This window comes from Silene latifolia, chromosome 4 (assembly GCF_048544455.1).
Source record: "Silene latifolia isolate original U9 population chromosome 4, ASM4854445v1, whole genome shotgun sequence".
NCBI classification, from domain to species: Eukaryota; Viridiplantae; Streptophyta; class Magnoliopsida; order Caryophyllales; family Caryophyllaceae; genus Silene; species Silene latifolia.
In genome coordinates, this window is record NC_133529.1 from 13,659,564 (window position 1) to 13,682,070 (window position 22,507).

At 43.9% G+C, this 22,507-nt stretch overlaps 1 protein-coding gene across 1 annotated transcript; it reads left to right on the forward strand.

Annotated features, from left to right (window-relative positions):
• Nucleotides 1-8,760: 8,760 nt before the first annotated feature.
• LOC141652094 (uncharacterized) lies at nt 8,761-21,252 on the forward strand. The gene is made up of 2 exons (XM_074459736.1): nt 8,761-9,018; nt 20,661-21,252. Exons 1-2 carry the CDS (start codon nt 8,920-8,922, stop codon nt 21,129-21,131), a joined length of 570 nt encoding a protein of 189 aa, XP_074315837.1. The 5' UTR covers nt 8,761-8,919; the 3' UTR covers nt 21,132-21,252.
• Nucleotides 21,253-22,507: the final 1,255 nt, after the last annotated feature.

A 22,507-nucleotide genomic window follows, 5' to 3' on the forward strand; every position in this document is an offset into this window, starting at 1 on the left:
TCTGTCATCCTCTTATGCGACCTTGCCACTTTATAACACGGCCATCGAAGATACCAGCATAAGGATCCTCGCCTTTATAATCGAAGGCTACAGACTCGGGTCCGACCATGTAAGGACCTAATGGGAGGTGATGATATTCCCTAGATTGGGTGCTTATAATAAGAAAACTAGAGAAAACCGCAATAATAATGACGACAATATTATGTAAATAGACAATGGCTTCTCGTATGTGAAGAGTTGATGATATGTAACCAAAAGAACGAGTAATATATATATATATATATATATATATATATATATATATATATATATATATATATATATATATAGACGATGTTATGTTGATACACAATCCTAGTTTTAGTTGGTGATATAATGGCTTTTTTTATTATTCTACTAGGAGAAGGACAAAGTGGATCAAATCTCAAGTATATCACAATGCTTTTTTGGTAAATAATACTCCGATCCGTAGTAGTATTAATATAGACATATAACTGTAAAACAGATTCAAATACATACAGAAAAAGAGAGTTTTTAGTCATTTGAGACAAATGATAATAATCTATAACCCAATGTCTCATTAATTTGTCGTTAAATAAAATAATATCGTAATAACATCAAATAATATCGTAATATAATCCTAATACAATGTCTCATTAATCTATAATCAATAATCTATAATATATTATTAAATGGCTAGCCTAAAAATGCCACGTAGACAATACCACATGGGATGAAAAAAAAGCCACGTACACAATAACAATGTGACTTGGCAAACTATATGACATGGATTATCAATTTATTATTAATTGCAGTGATTTAATTCACTTAATTCCTTTAAAAATTTATCCATATTCCATTAATTTTAAACTTATTATTAAAAGGCTAGCCTAAAAATGCCACGTAGACAATGCCACATGGGATGAAAAAAAGCCACGTACAAAATAACAATGTGACTTGGCAAACTAATAAGACACGGACTATCAATTTATTATTATATTTCAGTAATTTAATTCACTTAATTCCTTTAAAAATTCATTCATATTCCATTAGTTTTAAACTTAATTAACTAAAAAAAAACAGTAAATTAAGATTTCTAGATATTTCATATTGAGTAGTATTATATGCATTCGAAATAAAAAAACTGAATACATAAGAAATTAAGAACGGAGAAGAATAAATGAAGGTGAAAACAAAAATTTAATTTAAGTAATTTACAAACAAATTATGTAAATAATTAAGTAAATTGAACACTAATAATAGAATTTTAAAAAGTAGTAATACCATGTATTTAATTCATGAAATTATTTCACGTAAAAGATAAGGTTTTGTAAAAAAAAAAAAACATTGTTTAGCAATATATTTAGTAAGTAAAACTAAAATAATTATATTTATAATTTTGTGTTCATGGTAAATTTAAGTGAGACCTTCTCTATTCCACTTTTATTGTTTAATCTATAAAATCTTATTAAAAGGCTAACCTAAAAAATGTGACATGACAAGTTTAATTGTTACGTGACAACTTTTAATGTGACATGGCAAAAAAAAGTGACATGATAAATTATATGTGATTACCGTAAAACAATTAATAGGAGAGTAATTAATGAAGGGATCAAGCAAATTAATGGATAAATTCAGATTCTTCAAAATTGACAAGTAGCCTCCGGCCCCGCGTCCACGACCACTACCAGGTCCTCTGCGGCCTCCATATCCACCTGCGTTCATCATCTTGAACAGAAGAATGGAAACAGAGAGATTAACAATGTATTAGGACTAATGACAAACACTTATTCAAGATCAATTAATGAAGAAACTTGACTAAACTGATATTGCATAGATCCAATTACAAAAGACAAAATCTTTGTTAATTGATTAAATTAAACTCAATAAACTATTGGGCTGTTTGGGAAAGGGATTTGATTTCTAAATACGGATTTGGGCCAAATTGGCTGTTTGGGCTAACACTTGCATTTGGATTTGGATTTTAGTGAAATCCTATTGGATTTTTATCTTTAGTAAACTGGATTATTTCAAATCCATCCCTCAACCCCACGTATTTCCAAAATCCAAATACACAGCTATCCTTTGGTCGATTCCGCCGCTCCCTCTCTCCTCTTTCTCAACAATTTTTATCCCAATTTCTAGGGTTTATGCAATAAACAGCTAATTGAAAGAGCAATTCAAGTATGTTTCCTCATCTTTGTCGATATATCTACAGTTTATACTTCTTTACTCTTTGTATGCATTAATATTTGTTTCGTTGCACACTCGATTTTTCTAGGGTTTTGATGATTTTATTCTAATCGAAGTATGTGGCTGTTTGTATAGTTGATTTGATTATATATCGCTGGTTTTATCATTTGATTTAGATTTCTAGGGTTTATGCAATAAACATTTGATGATTTTATCATTTGATTTAGATTTCCAGTGAATTAGATTATTTGATTAATGTTTGATGTTGGATGTTGGATGTTGAATTAGTAATATTTGAGGATTTACTGGAGATTTCTGTTTTCTTTCTAGTTTCTTTCTGTTAATGTTGGAGATTTCTGGTTTTGTGTGATGATATTGCTGATTTTTTTTGTTCAACTTTTTAACGAGATGATTGTTTTGTGCCGAGATTTTGATATTCATACAGTTTCTAGGTAGGATAATTGTTTCTAGCTATCCGCTTTTGTTTTGCTTACCTATGATGAACACCAGCATACATAAACATAGATTAATAACAAACTAGATGTGCACTCTTTCAATATAACTCATTATATTCTGATGTACAACTTCTTTACTCTTTGTATAGTAATATGGCTGGTGAGAATAATGAACGGGAATCACTGAAACGTGTCAGAATAGAAGAAGAAGAAGATGATGATATGGAGCTTTTAACGCTAGTTGTGGGTTGTGTTGTTATAGTTGGGGCGTTGAATTACAAAAGGTATAAGGTTAGAGATTTGGCTTGGAACGAACACGAACGTTCACAAAAAAGATCAATGTGGTTAGATACATTAAGAAACAATAGGAAATGTCAAGAGCAATTGCGTTTTGATAGGCGTTGTTTTGAGAAATTATGTAGAATTCTGAGATCTAAGGGTGGGTTAGTGACCTCTAGAAACGTGACTAATGAAGAAGTAGTCGCATTTTTTTTGCATACCCTTGCTCACAATTTGAAAAATCAAACTATTCAAGCTCTTTTTGCTCGATCAGGAGAAACAGTGAGTCGCCAATTTCACACGGTGCTCCGAGCAGTTTTAAAAATTGGAAAACACTATATTAAGGAAGTTGACACTACCACTAGTTTTGTCAATGATCCAAAATTTAAATGGTTTGGGGGTGTGGTTGGCGCCCTTGATGGCACTCATATAGATATGACTGTCCCTTTAGAGGATCGAGGTAGGTATCGGGATAGAAATGGTCACATTAGCACAAATGTTTTAGCAGCTTGTGATCCAAATCTCTGTTTTACATATCTTCTACCTGGTTGGGAAGGGTCTGCTTCTGATAAACGTGTCCTTCGCGACGCTCTTCAAAGGCATGCTTATAATCTTAAAGTACCAAAGGATAAGTATTTTCTTGTGGACTTAGGGTATACCAATGGTGAAGGTTTCTTAGCTCCATATAAAGGTACAAGATACCACTTAAATTTATGGCGAGGGAACACCCCAACAAATTCCAAAGAACTTTTTAACTTGCGCCATTCGTCACCTCCTAACACAATTGAACGAGCATTTGGTTGTATGAAAAAGCGTTGGGCTATTATGAGGACCAGTAGCTTTTATGGTAAAAAAACTCAAGTCAGAATCATAAATGCTTGTGCCATTCTACACAACTTCTTAAGATTTGAAAAAATGGATGAAACGGCTCTAATGAATGAGGTAGAACAAGATTTACAAAATGCAGTGTTACAAGAAGAGGATGGTGGAGAAGATTGTGTAGTGAGTGTTAGACAATCAGAAGAGTGGAATAATTTTAGAGACGATCTTACAGCAAAAATGTGGAACGATTATCGAGCTAGGAGAGGTATCTGACTATCCTCTAGCTCCTTAAAAAAGAGGAAAATGATGGTGGTAAGTAGTCATTAAAAACTCTTCATTTTAGATTATGCTTTTAGTTGAACTGTAATGTCGTAATGTGGGCTGGAGGTGTATGTTTTTATTAGCTTGTGCTGTGATAATTGAAACTGGTTGCGCTTCCTCACAAAGAGTTTAGTTGCCTCAACTTCCAAGTCATGTTTATAAAACTTCAATTCATTTCTTCTCTGAAAAACATGAGTTTGTTTGAGTTTGTTTGCTTATTCTGTCTAAAATCTCAAGGCTAATGTTTTGTGTTGGGCTTTTGAGGTCGCTTGAGTTTTAGACTCAAATCAATGATTTTTGCCATCTCCTACCTGACATTCTGTGAACTGATTGTCTTTCTTTGGTTAAAAGAAACTCTAGAACATTATTTAGGGTTCTGCTCAGTTTTTACCACCTGATGGATCTAGGACAGTTAGGGTTCCGTCTGAAAATTATGAGTTGGTTGAAGACTTTTGAGCCTTACCTTATCCAAGAGTCTTGTTCTGTATTGTGATTTGCGAGCTTGGTTGAAGACTTTTATTATAACCTTTCTTTCGATTTTCTTTGCTGATATGTTAGTTTTATTCTTCGTATTCTGAATAGGTTAGCAGTTAGCACATAATATGTTCTCTTCTGTCGTGATTCTTTCTTGTTGTGCGGAAGCGTGAATATCCCCGTGTTGGACCTCTGCTGCATCGGTGTCCACAACCAATAATAGTACGATATTGTCCGCTTTGGGCCAAGCTCTCACGGATTTACTCTTGGGCTCCTTCCCAAAAGGCCTCGTACTATTATATTTAGTAGATACTTATAAAGATAATCTTCCATCTCTATTCTACCGATGTGGGACAAGAGTTTGCACCCTAACAATCCTCCCCTCAAACCAAGGACCATCATCTTGACTCAGACCTTGACCTCCATGGAGAACTCCCCACACCATGCAGCCCCATCACCTAGACACCCGCATCACCAAGTCTTGATAACCTCCCCTTAATCGACACACCATGTGTCTCACGGGGCTTGTGCTACACTTGCGTACCAAACTCCTCTGCATCCAATATACCGTGGACTGGTCCGAATCCACTGCCTCAGCGCGTCACACCGGACCGCCTTTTTGTACTTACCATGGACCGCTTTTGTTGCCTCCATTAAGCCTCAACCCACCTCGCCGGGTTGCTGACGATCTTCTCTTGGACGGCCTGCCGTCTCAACGCCGTGAGACCATGTCGCTTCTCGCGAACATATTAGCTCTCCCCCGAGCTATAGGAATTCCACGTCTTATAGTGTAAGTCCACCTTCAAGTCTTGGCTTGATGAATCTCCGTGTCTAGACTCTAGCCCAAGTAGAACCTTGGGCTCTGATACCACTTGTTGTGCGGAAGCGTGAATATCCCCGTGTTGGGGCTCTGCTGCATCGGTGTCCACAACCAATAATAGTACGATATTGTCCGCTTTGAGCCAAGCCCTCACGGATTTACTCTTGGGCTCCTTCCCAAAAGGCCTCGTACTATTATATTTAGTAGATACTTATAAAGATAATCTTCCATCTCTATTCTACCGATGTGGGACAAGAGTTTGCACCCTAAAAATTGTTGTGCGGAAGCGATACGGAGTAGATGCAAAAATAAAAGACACACAATATTTAACGTGGTTCACTATCAATGCGATAGCTACATCCACCAGGGCGAGGGAGAATAATTCACTATGTCGGGAGAATTACAGATTACAAAAGATGAGCACAGAGTTTTTCTAGATCTGCCTCTTAAAACTCTCAATGTGTTTGCCTCACAAATCTCTCCTTAAAGAATAACTAGGTTAAGGTAGTGTTTATATATTAAACTACCCTAACAAAGACTAATACAATTAGGAAATTAAATAAACAAAATTATCAAATAAACCAAACTCGAAAATCTACGTAACCACAATGGCTAAATAGATTAGGAAAGTGGAGGGACCCACAACTTCCTAATACTAACCCAAAAGTCACGTAGCAAAGAAGAGCAAAACAGGAAAACGTGCGACCGCATAACTTGACTTTGCTTACTCGCCCGTGTCCGTCTTTTATTTTCTTCTTTAGTCTATTTTATCTCATCGTAATCAAACTTCGACATATCAATGCGACATACGAGCCACATTCTAACAATTCTCCACCTTGACTCGGACAGTCGTATTTAGCAAACGACTTCCAAATCACTCGACCAATATACAAGTCCTCAAGTAGACTTATATCTGCCATGTTCTAGCAAATTGAGCTCTCATACCAGAACACCATAGACTCCACCCTGAGTCTATAACCATCCAATATACCCTGGACTGGGTCTGCCGTCCACTAAGCCCTGGACTAGGCCTGCGTCCATTTAGCCCTGGACTGGGCCGCTCAAGGATGCTCCACCTTAAGCTCAGCACCCCGAAAGGTCAGGGACTTCTTTTGTTTTATGAGCACTCTTGCTAAATTTATATCCGTGTTTCTTACCAAACACACGCTGCTCATTAAACTCAAGGTTATTCACCTTGACACCATTAAGAAGATCCCTCTTGCACAATTGTTGTATCCCTCTATCACCCATATGACCAAGCCGCTTATGCCAAACCTTAGTCTTCTTCTTGTGAATTACGGATGCACAAATTGCAAAATTAGTCAGTGTTTCACCTTGTAATACATACAAGGAGTTTTGTTTGACACCTTTCAGCACCAAACTAGAACCCTTCGTGACAGACAAAATCTCCCCTTTACTCTGGAACTCATATCCTAAATCACTTAATGAACCAAGTGACATAAGATTCTTCCCTAAAGCTGGAACATGTCTCACATTAGTCGAAGTACACTTCTTACCCTCAGCAGTCTTCACCTTGATTGACCCAATACCCACTACCTCACAAGTAGCATTGTTACCAACAACAACGCGACCCTCATTAAAGGACTCATAAGTATTAAACCAATGCTTGTGTGGACACATATGATAAGAACACCCCGAATCTAGAATCCAACGATCAATAGGACGAACAGAATCAACCACAAGTGCATAGTCCGCCTCAGAATCGTACTCCAAATTCTTACTTTGAACTACAGCCGCATTAGACTTAGCTTTCAACTTAGGACAACTAGGTCTTTTATGCCCGGGTTCTTTACATAGATAACAGATAACATAATTATCAGCAATATTGGTGTCTGGAATATTAGACTTAGCCTTTTTCTTCCGAACTCCACCTTTTTTAGTATTATCAACAACTAAACCTGCCCCTGATCCGTTTTCTAAGTCAACAGTTGCTTTTTGTCGCAACTCCCTAGTGCAAAGTGCTGACTTCACTTCCTCTAGGGTCAATGTTTCTTTACCAAGAACAAAAGAATCCACAAAATTCCCATACGACGCAGGTAAAGAAACCGCAGAGAATTAAAGCAAAGATCTTCATCCTCAATCTTAACATCTATATTACGCAGATCTAGTAATATAGTATTATATTTGTCTAGATGATCACGAAGTGACATACCTATCTGCATCTTGAAAGAGAACAGACGTTGTTTCAACAACAACTTATTGGTGAGCGACTTTGTCATGTAAAAACTCTCCAATTTCAGCCATAACCCCATTGCAGTCGACTCATCGGCTACCTCAGTTAGGACATCGTCTGACAAACTCAACAAGATCGATGAATGAGCCCTCTCCTCCATTGTTAACAAGGCAGGATCTTCCGTCTCAGTCACCCTAGATTCAGCACCTGCAGCCGAAGCTTCAGTCTTCGTCACCTTCATGGAGAAACCCGGCGTCAAGGGTTTCCAGATGCACCGCTCCTTTAGCAAAACCCTCATCTTTATCTGCCATAGTGCAAAACTATTCCTCCCGTCGAACTTCTCAATCCTTATAGTGTCAGTTGCCATCTTCTCCTCCCTAGATCCAAAAAACCTAAGCTCTGGTGCCAATTGTTGTGCGGAAGCGATACAGAGTAGATGCAAAAATAAAAGACACACAAGATTTAACGTGGTTCACTATCAATGCGATAGCTACATCCACCAGGGCGAGGGAGAATAATTCACTATGTCGGGAGAATTACAGATTACAAAAGATGAGCACAGAGTTTTTCTAGATCTGCCTCTTAAAACTCTCAATGTGTTTGCCTCACAAATCTCTCCTTAAAGAATAACTAGGTTAAGGTAGTGTTTATAGATTAAACTACCCTAACAAAGACTAATACAATTAGGAAATTAAATAAACAAAATTATCGAATAAACCAAACTCGAAAATCTACGTAACCACAGTGGCTAAATAGATTAGGAAAGTGGAGGGACCCACAACTTCCTAATACTAACCCAAAAGTCACGTAGCAAAGAAGAGCAAAACAGGAAAACGTGCGACCTGCATAACAGCTTGCTTACTCGCCCGTGTCCGTCTTTTATTTTCTTCTTTATTTTCTTCTTTAGTCTATTTTATCTCATCGTAATCAAACTTCAACATATCAATGCGACATACGAGTCACATTCTAACAGTTTCGCCATAACTTGAATGTTCTTGGAGCTTATATTGTGTTGAGTTACATAGCAGGGGCCATCAGTAGGAGCTTATCACCCCACTTGATTTTAATGTTGTAGATTCTGACTTATCTTTTTATAGGTGATGGCTGAAAAAAGAAAGCAAGTTTTGGTTCCTACACAGCCCAAGAAAAGAGGATATATTTCTTGGAATAGCCAAATGGATGCACTTTTAATCTCGGTGTTGTATAATCAAGTAAGTCAAGGAAACAAGGGAGATGGGGATTGAAAGCCTCAAGCCTACCAAGCGGTGGTAGATGAGGTAAGAAGCAAGCTAAATGTATCCGTGACTACTGAAAATGTGAGGAATCGTGTCAAGATTTGGAGAAGGCACTATGGAACTATCATGGAGATAAGAACCAAAACTCAATTCAAGTGGGATGAGGAGAGGAAGATGGTGTTAGTACCACGTGACGATCAGGATGAATGGGATACATATATCAAGGTAATGCACCTGCTTTTTATTCTCTTATTTAGCAATGCTATGGTTGAGTTATGTAGGGTATGCTTTCCTATGAATCTTGATATAATTATAACAGTACTGATTGATCGAGCCACACTTATCGAGCCACCAGTTTGATGTGCTGATGTGCTGCTGCAACTAAGGCTAGAATGTTGTTTATGACTAAACATCAGTATATATATTTAGTATGTTTGATATGTGCTATTGGTTCTTGTTGCATTCGTGGGCGGATAAATTATCCGTGGGGCCTATGGTAATGAAAATGGTCGCAACTCTAAGCTCTTGATTCTTATATATGTGTCTGTATGTGTCGCAGTTGGAATAAATGAGTAAAGTATTGCTCTTGGTTTTTTGATTCCTACTTTCTTAACTAGAGATGAGTGTCACAGTACAGTAGTTTGCAAAAATATTAATGCAAGCCTGGCCTATGTTTTTGGCAATTGTTTCTGAAAGATTCTTATGCTCTTGGCTTTCATTGAAATGTCCCTCAAGTGTTTCACTTGTCAGAATACCGTGTTTTGAGATGATCTCTTTATTGTCTGTGAAATTTGTCAACCTGTGATAGTTTAGTTTATTACCTTGAAGCTCGATAGAAATACTGACTATGTTTCTTATAGCTCGATATATGTGTTCCGGGTGTAATTCCGAAGCAGCTATTTGTTACCACTCGTGGCTTGTAGAATGACGTCTTTGGTTGAATCCTTCTTTCGGCCTCTCCTGAAACAATGAACAAACTGAGGGCTCGGCTTTGGCCGAGCGTACTCACTCCGACGCTCAAGTCAGTGAACTTAAAGAGATAAGTTGTGTGTTACTTGGCGAAGTATATGTTGTAGAGAGATAAAGAAGATATTACCAGATTATGAGGTGTTTAGGTTAAAAAGTCGATCCTTTCCTCAATGAGAGTTGAGGAGTATTTATAGACTTTCACCTTTTGTCACGTAGTGGCCAAGTGGCCAAGTGGCTAGCAGATGGAAAGACTGATCTACCCTCGGCCGAGGGACCCATGGCAGGCCGGCGGGCCCTGTTGACTCCATGCCGAGGGGTCTTGGATATGAGTACGCGGATATGTGCCCCGGCTGGCTAGTTGTCCTAGCCGAGGCACAGGAGACAGGCCGACAGGCTGCGTCGGTTAGGCTGTCTAAGTCGTTGACTTGTTGTGGATATCTTTGACCTTGCTCAATATGTTGACTCGGTCAGCGGGTGCAGAATATACCCCATCAATTTGCCCCCAGCGTAGTCTATGCCGTGGTATGGACCTTCGATGAGTGTTGAGCGTATTCTGCGCAAGTTGAAATTTTCTGCCCCGGCTTCTTCTACCTCGGCTTGGTCCTGCTTAGGCCGTACCATATCCCCCCTCCACATGGATGTGTAATGGACATCAGATGTGGAAAAGAAAGTGGCGCTGGCCGAGACCGAGGTTGTGAGTGCCGTGTGCTTTTGATTGCCACCAGCCGGTGCTGCCAAGCTTGGTTGAATCAGCGGGCCGTTTGGCAAGTAGATACCAAGGGGTGTGTTGAAGAAGATACGTCGATTGGCATTCTGTGGCTGCATGCTTGACATGTGTCTCGTTGTTGATTGGTTGACACTTCATGGGCTTTGCCCTGATTGGTCGGATTTGAGTGGGCTTTGCCCTATAAATAGGAGAGTTAGCCCCTGAATTTGGCCTTCCAAATTCATTTTCTCAAAAAATTTTCTTCTTGCTTAACTTTCTTTGTGAAACTTCTCTCTAGTCTTGAGCGTTACTCGGCGTAGCACTTTTTCTTCAAGGTAAACAAACAAATTTTCAACTTTTAATTGTTAAGTTTTTTGTTGTGAACATGTCTTCTGCTGATGCCGGTCCTAGTAACCGTGCGCCGGGGGGTTCCCCGACGCGTCTTGATGAAGAGGAGGCACTAGCCGCCGTTCTAATAAGGTCTGGGGGCCCTAGGTCTCCTTCTCCTGAAGTTGATCCAAAAGCTCTGGAGGATTGGGAGGATGATGATGATGTTGATGATGACGGTGATGATGTTGAAAGGACTCGTCCTAATGAGGAGAGGCCGTACATCATGGATCACGGCGACGCCTGTAAGGTCTGCCCTGATCGTGCTTGGTCCCACAAGTTTGCCAGTTGTTCTGGTCCTGACGTTTTCGAACGTCACTTCTCCTTCGGCAGGGGTATAGTATTGTAATTCCCGAGGAAGGTCGGGCGGTCTGTTGCCCTCCTCGGGCTGCATCGGCGTATACATCGGACACCGGAGTATGGGCTCGGTTTCCTACGAATGAACACGTTATGGCCATAATCAGAGCCATGAACGTCGCCGTGGCCCAACTGCATCCGTTGGCCATTAGGACTATAGTCGGCTTTGTGTGGCTCTGTCTTTTCAAGGGGGAGGTCCCGACGGTGAACTTTTTCCGCCGGATTCATCACCTTCGGCCGTCGGCCCCTGGTCGCGTTGGGTGGTACAGCGTGCAGACGGAGCCGGGTTACGTCTCCGTTGATAAGCTTTCTTCCTGTAAGGACTGGAAAGATCGGTGGGTGTACGTTGAGGTTCCGGAGGATTACCCACTGCCCCGGTCCTTCCAGCACCAAGTCAACTTGCGGTGCGAGACTAAGGCGGAGCATGACAAATGGGTCTCCCGGAGTAAGCTTAAGATGGACGCCAGCAAGGTCCCTCTTAATGCGGATGAGAAGCGGGCTATGAGCCTTTTTGAGGTGGAGATGAATGGGATGCCGAAGGGATGGATTCCTCCGACGCAGATCATTCTTCAGGATGCGCCGCTCTGCCACGTCGGCCTCATACCGGCCCTCGAACGGGGTGAGTGGGGTTGGTGTGAGGCCCATCCCTGCTTTTAATGTTTCTGTTATTTGAACTTTGATTTATTTCTTCTACTTAACCCTTGCTTCGTTTCCTTTGCAGACCATTTTGGCCGGATGCGTCGAAGATATCCTTAGGAAAATGGGACTTGATAAGAACAAGCAAGTTGTTGACTTGCATCCTAAGGCCCAGGCTCGTGATCGCAGACCGTCGCCGAATGACCTCATGGATCAGGAGCTGAAGGGCTTAAATACGACGGCGGCCCAGGCGAAGGTTGCTGGTAACATACCGCGCCGAACGCGGAAAACAAAGTCTTCGGCGGCGACGGCGTCAACATCAGTTCCACCTCCACTCCCTTCAGTCGAAAAGGAGACGGTGGAGGTCGTTGATATTACCGCCGAGGAGGTGGTCACCTTGGCAGTGGAAACTCCTCTCTTCCGCAAGAGGAAAGAGCCTACGCGCCGCCGATCTCGCGCATCTCGCATCACTCGCTGCCGTGCCGACAAAGAAATGCGACCTCCACCAAGAAGGCCAAGCATGGTACAGATCTATCCCGTGGCTCAGACTTAGCCGGTTCATTAGGCGTTCCCCGATGACAGCTCTCTCGGTATGTCCATGTATGTTGACACGGATGCTTTAATTGAATTTTTGTAGATCAACCGCCGTCGTCTCACCGGGCACGCTGTTGACGGCGCGTCGAGAAGAAAACTGCGCAGACAAGTGGTCAAGATGCCACCGTCGTCACCTCCTTCCCTCAGCCTACCCCCATCCAGATTAGGTCGGAGGGCCTAAGTTTGGCCAGGATCTTTGTCGAAGTGGGCGATACGGCCGGTGCTCTTATTGTGGAGTAAGAGAAGACCATTCTTGAAGCCGCCCACGGCTCGAGCGGCTCGGGCTTGAACTCGATCTCGCGAACAAGGAAGCCGAGAGGGCCAAGGCCGAGGTCAAGAGGCGTCCGTGCCGAGAGAAAACTTAGGGAGGACGCCTTTGAAAAGCGATCCTCGCCGAGAGAGCCAAGGCCGAGGCGCGCGGCTGAAGCCGCTAAGTCGCTTTGGAGGGGCGTGACCATCTTGAGAAAGTCGCCGACTTTCATGCTAAGCAGAGGGACGAATGGAGGGGCATGTTTCAGGCCCAGGGGAAGGTGGTTCGGAATAAGGATGTTATCATCGCCCAAAGGGAGGAGGACATTGAGACGCTCCAAACCGTTATCCTCCCTAACATGTGCGCCCAATACCGGAACCTGGCCGAAGAAGTCGCCGGGGAAGTGATAGGGAGCTCTTTTCGATGGCTCTTTCCGTGGCAAAAATTCGACGAGCCGCTTGATGACAAGCTTGAAGCTAAGGAGAAGGCCGCGGAGGCGAAGGTCGCCGAGGAGGCGAAGGTGAAGAAGGAGGAGGAGGGAGGTGCGGAGAAGGCGGCCCGTCTTGAAATTGCGAAGCGGCCAAGGAGGAGGCCGAGAGCGAGGGCGGCGAGGTGCGGGGCCGCAAGATACCGAGATCGCCAAGACAACTTCTGGGTCGCCTACCAAAGACGATGCTGCTAACGTTGCTGATGGCAAGCAGCAATAGGCATAGGGAGATGGGCGGTCGTCACCAGGTTCACCCGGCATCTCGGATAGTTTCAGCTGTTCAGGGGCCAACTATTAAGCCTTTCCTCCCTGCCATCTTTTGGCGCTTCAAATGATATGTCTGTAACCTTTTGCTTTTCTTTTCCTTGTTTTTTGTAAAACTTTGGTAGGTTGTGTTTTGGCTTATCCCTATGGGGACGACCGTCGTCTGTATTCTCCTTTCTTGTAATCATTTTTTAATAAAGCTTGTTTATTGGCCCCCGGCTTGGCCGGGGTTTTGATCACAATCCTTCACTTGTCTTCTTGCGTTATTAATTGAGCGCTTTTTCGTTTTTACCTTCGGCCTGGCCGAGGCTGCTAGAATGCGTATCTCAACTGTGTTTAACGTCTTTTTTCTTTAAACATGTTAGCATGTTGGTCGGTTCCTCTTTCACTCTCGGTCTGGCCGAGGCGTCCGATTTGCGTTTCCAACCGCCGTTGTAAACATGTTAGCGTATCGACCGTTGTGTCCCCCCGCCAGGCCTTCGGTAGGCCGAGGCGGCTAGAGGTTACGGCTCGACAGCGTTCGTCAGATCTCGTAGACATATTGATCGCTTCCTCCGCCAGGCCTTCGGTTGGCCGAGGCGGCTAGAATTGCGTCTCAACTGTACTCATACGTTCCTAAGGCATGTTGGTCGCTTTCGCGAGTATCAATCGCTGGTTGTTGATCGCGCGTGGCGTCTACTTCTTGGGGTGATTTGCCGGCTTGGGCGTGGCGTCTACCTCGATATGACTACGGAGGGGATAAACACTTTGATGGAAAACTTGGATGATTCTTTATTAGATATAAACACGCGTCGGGATGCCAACAGTTGTCTTGGACACCTCCGCCGCTATACAAAGTATTTCCTGAGATTGTCAGTGTTCCAATGGCTCATCAAAGGCACACCCTCCATGTCACGTCGGCCGGTATGTACCCGGCCTCATTTCTTCAACCACTTTGTAGGGACCTTCCCGATTAACCGTCAATTTACCATGAATGTTCCCTTTGTTGGTGGCGGCCGACTTTCTTAGGACTAGATCTCCTACTTTTAAGTCCCTTTTGTGGACTCTTCGGTTGTAGGCTCTTCTCATTCGGTTTTGGTATACTGCCAAGTTGAGGCGTGCTGTATCTCGGCTTTCTTCGACCAGGTCTAGGGAGGTTCTAAGACCTTCCTCATTTTCAACCGGGTTAAAGGTGGTGTTTCGAATGTCGGCGCACCGTTGCTTCAATTAGCGGGGATCGCTTCGGACCGTAGACTAAGTGGAATGGACCACTGTTGCTTCTTTCTCCGTGGTTCGAAGGGACCACAGACGCCCGGGTAGTTCATCGGTCCATCTTCCCTTTAGGTCTTCAACTGTCTTCTTCAAACCGTTGAGGATCGTTTTATTGGTGCCTCGCTTTGTCCGTTGCTCGTGGGTGGCGGACGGAGGAGTATGCAAATTTGATACCAAGTTCCTCCAACCAGTTCATTATTGTGTCACTCCAAAACTCTCGGCCGTGGTCAAATACCATGACTTGGGGTAACCAAAACGAGTTATGACATTTTCCTGCATTACCTTTCTTACGGCCGTCGTCGTCTTGGGCCGGCATCATGCGACGGCTTCAACCCATTTGGTGAAGTAGTCAACGGCGACAATCAGGTACTTTCTTCCTCCGGATGCCGTTGGAAATGGCCCTAGTAGATCCATCCCCCACTGTGCAAAAGGAAGGGGACTAAGTACCGCTGCAGTCTCGGGAAGGTGCATGTATCACCGGAGCATGCATTTGACAGTTGTTGCATTTTTTGGTTTTGGTTCTGGAATCCTCAAGCATGGTGGGCCAGAAGTAGCCGGCTCGGAGGGCTTTGTGGGCTAGTGTTCTTGCCCCCATGTGATGACCACAGATGCCTTCGTGAATTTCTCACAAGATTAGCTCGCGTCGGGTACCGGGCCGACACATTTCAAGAGTGGCCTTGTCACGGACCTCCTGTATAGTTCTCCTTCAAACACCAAGTACCTTGCTGCGATCCTCTTTATCTTCTGTGAGAGACTGCGGTCCTCCGGTAATTCATTCATCAGTTTGTACTTCATTATCGGAGTCATCCACGTCGTCTCGGCCTCTATGTCGCCCACCATGCCGACGGTCTCGATAATGCTTTTGGCATTCCCGATGTCCACCAAAGACGGTTCGACCGACATTCTTGATGGTTGAAGCGCAAGCTTTGAGAGAGCGTCGGCTCGGTTGTTCTCAGACCTGGGAATGCATTGTATCTGGAAAGATTTCAATTTTGAAGTGTCAGCTTTTACCCTTTCCAGGTATCTTACCATCCCGTCGTCTCGAGTCTCGTACTCTCCTCTGATTTGATTAGCCACTAAAAGTGAATCTGTTTTCAAAATGATGTGTTCCGCCCGGCAGCTCTAGCTAGCTCGACTCCGGTTATCACCGCCTCGTATTCGGATTCGTTGTTCGAGGCCGAGAAGGTAAATTTCAAGGCGTACTCAAACTCGTCCCCGTTTGGGCTGATGATAAGTATCGGCTCCGAGCTGTTCGCCGTGGAGGACCCGTCGGTGTATACTTCCCATACTCAGGGGTTTTGCTCTTCTTGATATGTGCACTCGGCCAGGAATCTGCAAGTGCCTGTCCCTTTATCGAGGGCCTCGGCTTGTATTAAATGCCGAAGCCGGATAGCTCTCTCGCCCATTTGATGAGCTGCCGGATTGCTCAAATTTTTCCAATGCTTTCTCCAATGGTTGGTCGGTTAAGACCGTCACGGGATGTGCGTCGAAGTAAGGCTTCAGTTTCCTTGCGGCAACGACGACAAAGGCGCTTTTTCAATCGGTGGGTAATTTCTTTCGGCGGGCAACAATGTATGGTCGACAAAGTAGATTGGGTGTTCTTTGTTTGTCTTCTTCTCTCGATGATCACGGCCGACCGTGGCCGAGGTAATCGCTATGTATAGATATAGCGTCTCCCCAAAGATCGGCCGGACGGGGTTGGGAGAGTTTGAAGATGAGCTTTCGAGTTGCTTGAAAGTCGTGCTCTGTTCCTCCCCACTGAAGTCCTTATTTCCCTTCAACACTTTGAAGAATGGGGTGCTCTTGTCGGCTGACCGAGATATAAAACGGGCCAGAGCCGCCATTCTCCCGGTCAACATCATAACCTCTTTTCGATTCCTTGGCTCCGACAGGTCCAGGATTGCTTGGACTTTCTCTGGATTGGCATCAATTCCCCTGGCGCTGACAAGCACGCCGAGGAACTTACCTGACCGGACACCGAAGTTGCATTTCATTGGGTTAAGTTTCATCTTGTATTTCCTTAGTGAACAAAATGTCTCGTGTAAATCGGCTAAGTGCTCGCCGTCAGACTTGCTTTTTACAATAGCATCGTCAACGTAAGCCTCAATGTTTCGCCCTTTTTGATTTTGGAACACTTTGTCCACCAGTCTTGTGTAAGTCGCGCCGGCGTTCTTCAAACCGAACGGCATCATTTTATACATGTATGTGCCGTTACCAGTGATGAATGCGCATTTAGGCATGTCTTCTTCGGCCATGAATACCTGATGATACCCTGAGAAGGCGTCCGGCAGCTCAAAGATAGTGTAGCCTGCCGTGGCGTCGATTAAACTATCTATTCGAGGCAAGGGATAACAATCTTTGGGGCACGCTTTATTAAAATTGGTAAAATCTACACACATCCTCCACGCCCCCGATGATTTCTTCACCATTACAACATTAGCTAACCACTCAGGATAAGTACAAGGCATGATAAAGCCCGCCGCTAGTAATTTATCTACCTCGGCTTTGATGGCTTCATCTTTCTCGGCTGAGGAGTTCCTCATCTTCTGCTTGACAGGGCGAGCGGTGGAGAGTACGTTCAGCTTGTGAACAATTACCTCCGGGCTCACGCCTGGCATCTCGGCTGTTGAGTAAGCGAAGACGTCTTTGTTCTTCCTCAGCAGGTCTAGGAGAGCGGCTCTGAATTTTGGCTCCAGGTTGACACCGACAGTTACGGTGCGCCCTGGGTCAATTTCCACTTCTTCGGTCTCGGCTCCTTCGACCATGCCGACGGTTGCATCCATGAGGTCGCCCTCCTGTTGTAAGGATGGGCTCTTCCCCTTCTCTGACTTCTTCGCCACTTTGAGGGATTGCATGTTGCACCCTCTGGCAGATATCTGGACGTTGACCACTTCGTCTTTCTCATCCTTTGAGACGAGTTTATGCACTTCCCCCCGGTCCGAGACATACATCGTTGTCGGGCCCGGATGGATATTGCGCATCGGCCTCGCTCGAGTGACTCGGCCTATGAGAACGTTGTAGGCGGACGAGCCGTCAATGACCACGAACTCGAGACGGGACGTTCTTAGCCGCATTCCCTCACCGAACATCATTGGCCTGATTGACCCCGGGGTACCAGGCCGCCCCGGAAAAAGCGTACAATGATTGGTGTAGGGGCTCAAGTCCTCAACCTTCGACCGAGGTTGAAAGCACTCCCGAACATAATGTTCGTGTAGGCGCCTGTGTCAATCATGCACCTCTTGACCAGGTGGTTGGATATGTCCAAGTGGACTACTAGCGGGTCGCTGTGCGGGGCGATGACTCCTTCGTAGTCCTTCTTCCCAATAGTTATGTCGGGGATGTTGGAAGCGGGGGTCGCTGTTTTGGGCACAAAGTTGATGGTCTGATATAGTTCGTTCAGGTGCCGTTTGTGCCCATGAGCAGACCCACCGTTCTCATTGCCCCCGATGACAACATGGATTACTCCTATCCGTTCAAAGACGGACTTTTTATTTGAGCCGCCGGTATCCTTCTTTTGGCCTCCGGCAACATACTTGCCGAAGCTCCCCTTCCGGATCAGCTCTTCAATGGCATTCTTCGAGATGCCGGCGATTTGTCGATTAAGTGACCGGTGTGGCCGTGGTACTCACAAGATCGGCTCGTGTCACCGTCCCCCTCGCCTTGGGAGGCCTTTCCCACTTCTGACCCTCGTTCTTGCTCAGGGCGAAGACCTCGGCAGCAGATACGACCAAGGGGGTGTGGCCATTGAACCGCTTTTGGTAGTACGGTCCTGAGCTCCCCCCGGCGCCCGCCGAGTTCTGTTTCCTGGCAGATTTGTCAGACCGTGACCTATTATTGTCACGGCGTCCTTCATCCGGGTTGTCCTCCCGGCGGCTCTTTCTCTCTGAGTGCCCGGCCTCGTCGGGGCCTACCTGGTTTTGTGGTAGTCCTCCACCTTTATGGCATGGTCGGCCATCTTCCTGGCGGAGTCTAGGTTCAGGCCGCCGCACTTGATGAGCTCATTTTTTAAGTCTCCTCTCGGGAGGCCTTTCATCAGTGCGAAGGCCGCCGTTCATTGTTCACTCACGAATCTGCCTGAACCTTGGCGTCGAACCTCTTCACATAACTCCGGAGAGACTCGCCTCCTCTCTCGATAGTCGGGAGGTCCGATGTCTCGACGGCCCTCCTCTTGTTGCAAGAATACCGGGCCAAAAATGTGTCCCTTAGGTCGGCATAACAGTATACCGACCCATCGGGTAGCCCCTTGTACCAACTTTGTGCCATCCCATGAAGAGTCGTTGGGAAGACTCGACACCAAACCTCATCGGGTTGCTCCCATACCGACATGTAAGACTCGAAAGCCTCGGCGTGGTCGGTTGGGTCGCCTTCTCCTTTGTATAATATGGGTGGCAACTTTAGCTTAGTCGGCACCGGGACCTCTAGGACATAGGCATCGAGGGGCTGTCTGACCACGTGTCGAATGACACGCGGCGATCGGCTCCTTACATCCTTAGTCCGGCTCCTCTCCCCGTGGCGAGAAGGACTTCTTCTCCGACTCTGGTGAGTCGGGCTTCTTCTCCGACTCTGGTGAGTCGGACTTCTTCTCCGACTCTGGTGAGTCGGACTTCTTTCACTCCTCTGGGGCAGGCCTCGTCGGTGCTGCGGCGACGCTGTCCTCCCGCGAGTGCGAGAAGGACTCAGGTCTACCACTAGCACTCTGGGCTCCCCCGGCATCTTGACAGGGTCAGCTTCCTCCAATGCTTCGTTCAAGTTTCTCGGAGTCACATTTTGGGCCCTGGTCTCCTGTGCGGGTGCCGCCGCTCTTGTTGATGTGACAGTGTGAGTCGGCGTGCCACCCATTAGGTCCAGGAGTAGCTTCAGTTTAGCTGCATCAACCACATGTCCCATGATGGTGACTTGGTCGGCGGGCAGCGGCGTATCTGGTATTATTGGCATCCCGTACGCCGGTTGAATTACTCGGCCGGTGGAGGGCGCACAACCCCTGCAATGTGTGGACGGTATCATCTTGGCGAGAAGTCGGTTTCGTCGGTCACAATTGCTTAAAATTTGTTTTGACATCTTCTTAGCTTGTTGGGTGGGTTTTGTTTTTGTGTTTTTTTTTTTTTGTAAGGGATTTGACTAGCTTCTAGTATCTGTTTCCCCACAGACGGCGCCAATTGTTCCGGGTGTAATTCCAAAGCAGCTATTTGTTACCACTCGTGGCTTGTAGAATGACGTCTTTGGTTGAATCCTTCTTTCGGCCTCTCCTGAAACAATGAACAAACTGAGGGCTCGGCTTTGGCCGAGCGTACTCACTCCGACGCTCAAGTCAGTGAACTTAAAGAGATAAGTTGTGTGTTACTTGGCGAAGTATATGTTGTAGAGAGATAAGGAAGATATTACCAGATTATGAGGTGTTTAGGTTAAAAAGTCGATCCTTTCCTCAATGAGAGTTGAGGAGTATTTATAGACTTTCACCTTTTGTCACGTAGTGGCCAAGTGGCCAAGTGGCTAGCAGGTGGAAAGACTGATCTACCCTCGGCCGAGGGACCCATGGCAGGCCGGCGGGCCCTGTTGACTCCATGCCGAGGGGTCTTGGATATGAGTACGCGGATATGTGCCCCGGCTGGCTAGTTGTCCTAGCCGAGGCACAGGAGACAGGCCGACAGGCTGCGTCGGTTAGGCTGTCTAAGTCCTTGACTTGTTGTGGATATCTTTGACCTTGCTCAATATGTTGACTCGGTCAGCGGGTGCAGAATATGCCCCATCAATATGTATACTGGAGTAGGACGGATTTACAGGCTGTTATTTGTGTTCGCGGTTAGATAGAAATTGTTTGTATCACTGCCATCTTTGGCGTAGTTGGTTGTCAATACAATTTCCATAGCCACTCGGGATAATTTGGTATAGCAGCAGGTTACTTTCGTCTTGTTACTTTGCATATTTCTTGTATTTTTATCCAGTGTGTAAACTTGTATTTTTTGTAGGCCAACCCAGCTGCTTCATCTTATGCCAATAAATATATCGAGCACTGGGATGATATATTGATATTACTTGGACCCGATAGAGCTGTTGGTGAAGGAGGGGAGCACTATGAAGAGGGTGCTACTATGATGGGTGAGGAAGCATGTGATGGTTCAACTTCCAGCATTGATACTACTTCAACAAGCTCCAAAAAGAAGCGAAAAAGTGACAGTCTAGCGGATGCGGTTACTCAGGTTGCTGACACACTCAAATCTTATGTTGAAGCTAGACTTAAAGCAACTCCAACTTTGGGAGGAAAAGAGATATTTGATGAGGTTTCCAAAGTTGTTGGCATCCTCCGTCCTCAAGTTCTACAAGCCGTAAATATGTTCGTGGAGGCACCGGTGAAATTTCAAGTTCTCAAAGACCTTCCGAGTGATCAAAAATTAGATTGGATTTTGATTTGTCTTGATGAGCGTAGTAGAGCATTCTAGTTGAAACTATAGATCGAATTTGATTATAGTTGGACAATTTGTTGCAATAACACAGTTGTAGTTAAAATCTATGTCGAATGATTATTTTGTATTGCGGAAATTTTTTGCCTAAAACCTTGCAATATGAGTTAACTACTTGAAAATTGAGTTTGGATCAAATTTGGATTCTCAAATTCTTTGTATTGCCAAACATAGAAATTGGATTTCAAATTCTAAATTTCAAATTCTTTGTTTCCCAAACAAAGAATTTGAATTTGAGAATCATGATTTCACATTCCTAATTTGAAACTGGTCATTTAAAATGAAATTCAAGTATCCAAACGGGGTCTAAATGGAAAGGATCTTTGTTGATCTATGTGATACCTTTTAAATTTACGGAAAATTCTGTGCTATCCCTAAACTATGTTCTTTTGCACGTGATATCAAACCTTTTAAATTTGCTCACATGGTACTTTGATATTTAATTTTTAAGCACGACATGTCATTATTATTAATTTTCTTTTTTTTTTTGATGATGACGCCAACCGCTACCTTTATTGCTCATTGGGTAAACCCCCGGATATGCGTAATAGCCTTTAAATCACGTATACCAGATAAAATACCTGAGAGTGACACCCATTTTTATCATTCTTAAAATCTTCAATGTAGTAAGAAAACGAACTTGTGCCTATTTTTACAAAAAAAAGATTACCTCTTCGAGATCTATAATTTGATAACATAAAAAACGGGCATTTGAAATTTAAGTTTGAAGCTATGTTGATTTGATATTTTCGTACAAAAAACCCTAGAAAATGTCAGCGCACAATTGTTTTTTCTTAAATCATAAATTATGATGATGTACTCATTCTAGAACAAAAATTTGGCCGATTCCGAATTTCGTTCTAGAAGTTATGTTCAATTGAAATTTTTTATAACGAGAAAAAATGATATGGTTGTGAATGAAAATCAAATGTAGAGGGTACTATGTACAAAAACTTAAAATACCGATTCCGAATTCCCTTCTAGAAGTTATGTTTCACTTTTTATTTTTATTATGTTTTGAATTAATTAGAATTTTATTAGTTATATTTTGTGTGTTTGTATTAATATTATAGGAGGATGATATACTTGCATATTAATAACAATGCACGAGAAAGGAAATAATGGATATGGTTCTTCTTTACATATTTTTTTTTCGTTTGGATGTCTCTTTCATTTTTGTCTGTTTCTTTTTTCTATAATGGTGTATTTGAAATATCGAATGGTAGCAAAAATCTTTAATAAGTTGTTAACATGTTGTTACATTATTGTCCTTCACTCTTTCCTACACTTTGGTCTCTTTTGTAACACTTATGTTCTATTTTTATTTTGTCAAACATGTTACAAATCAAATTGTT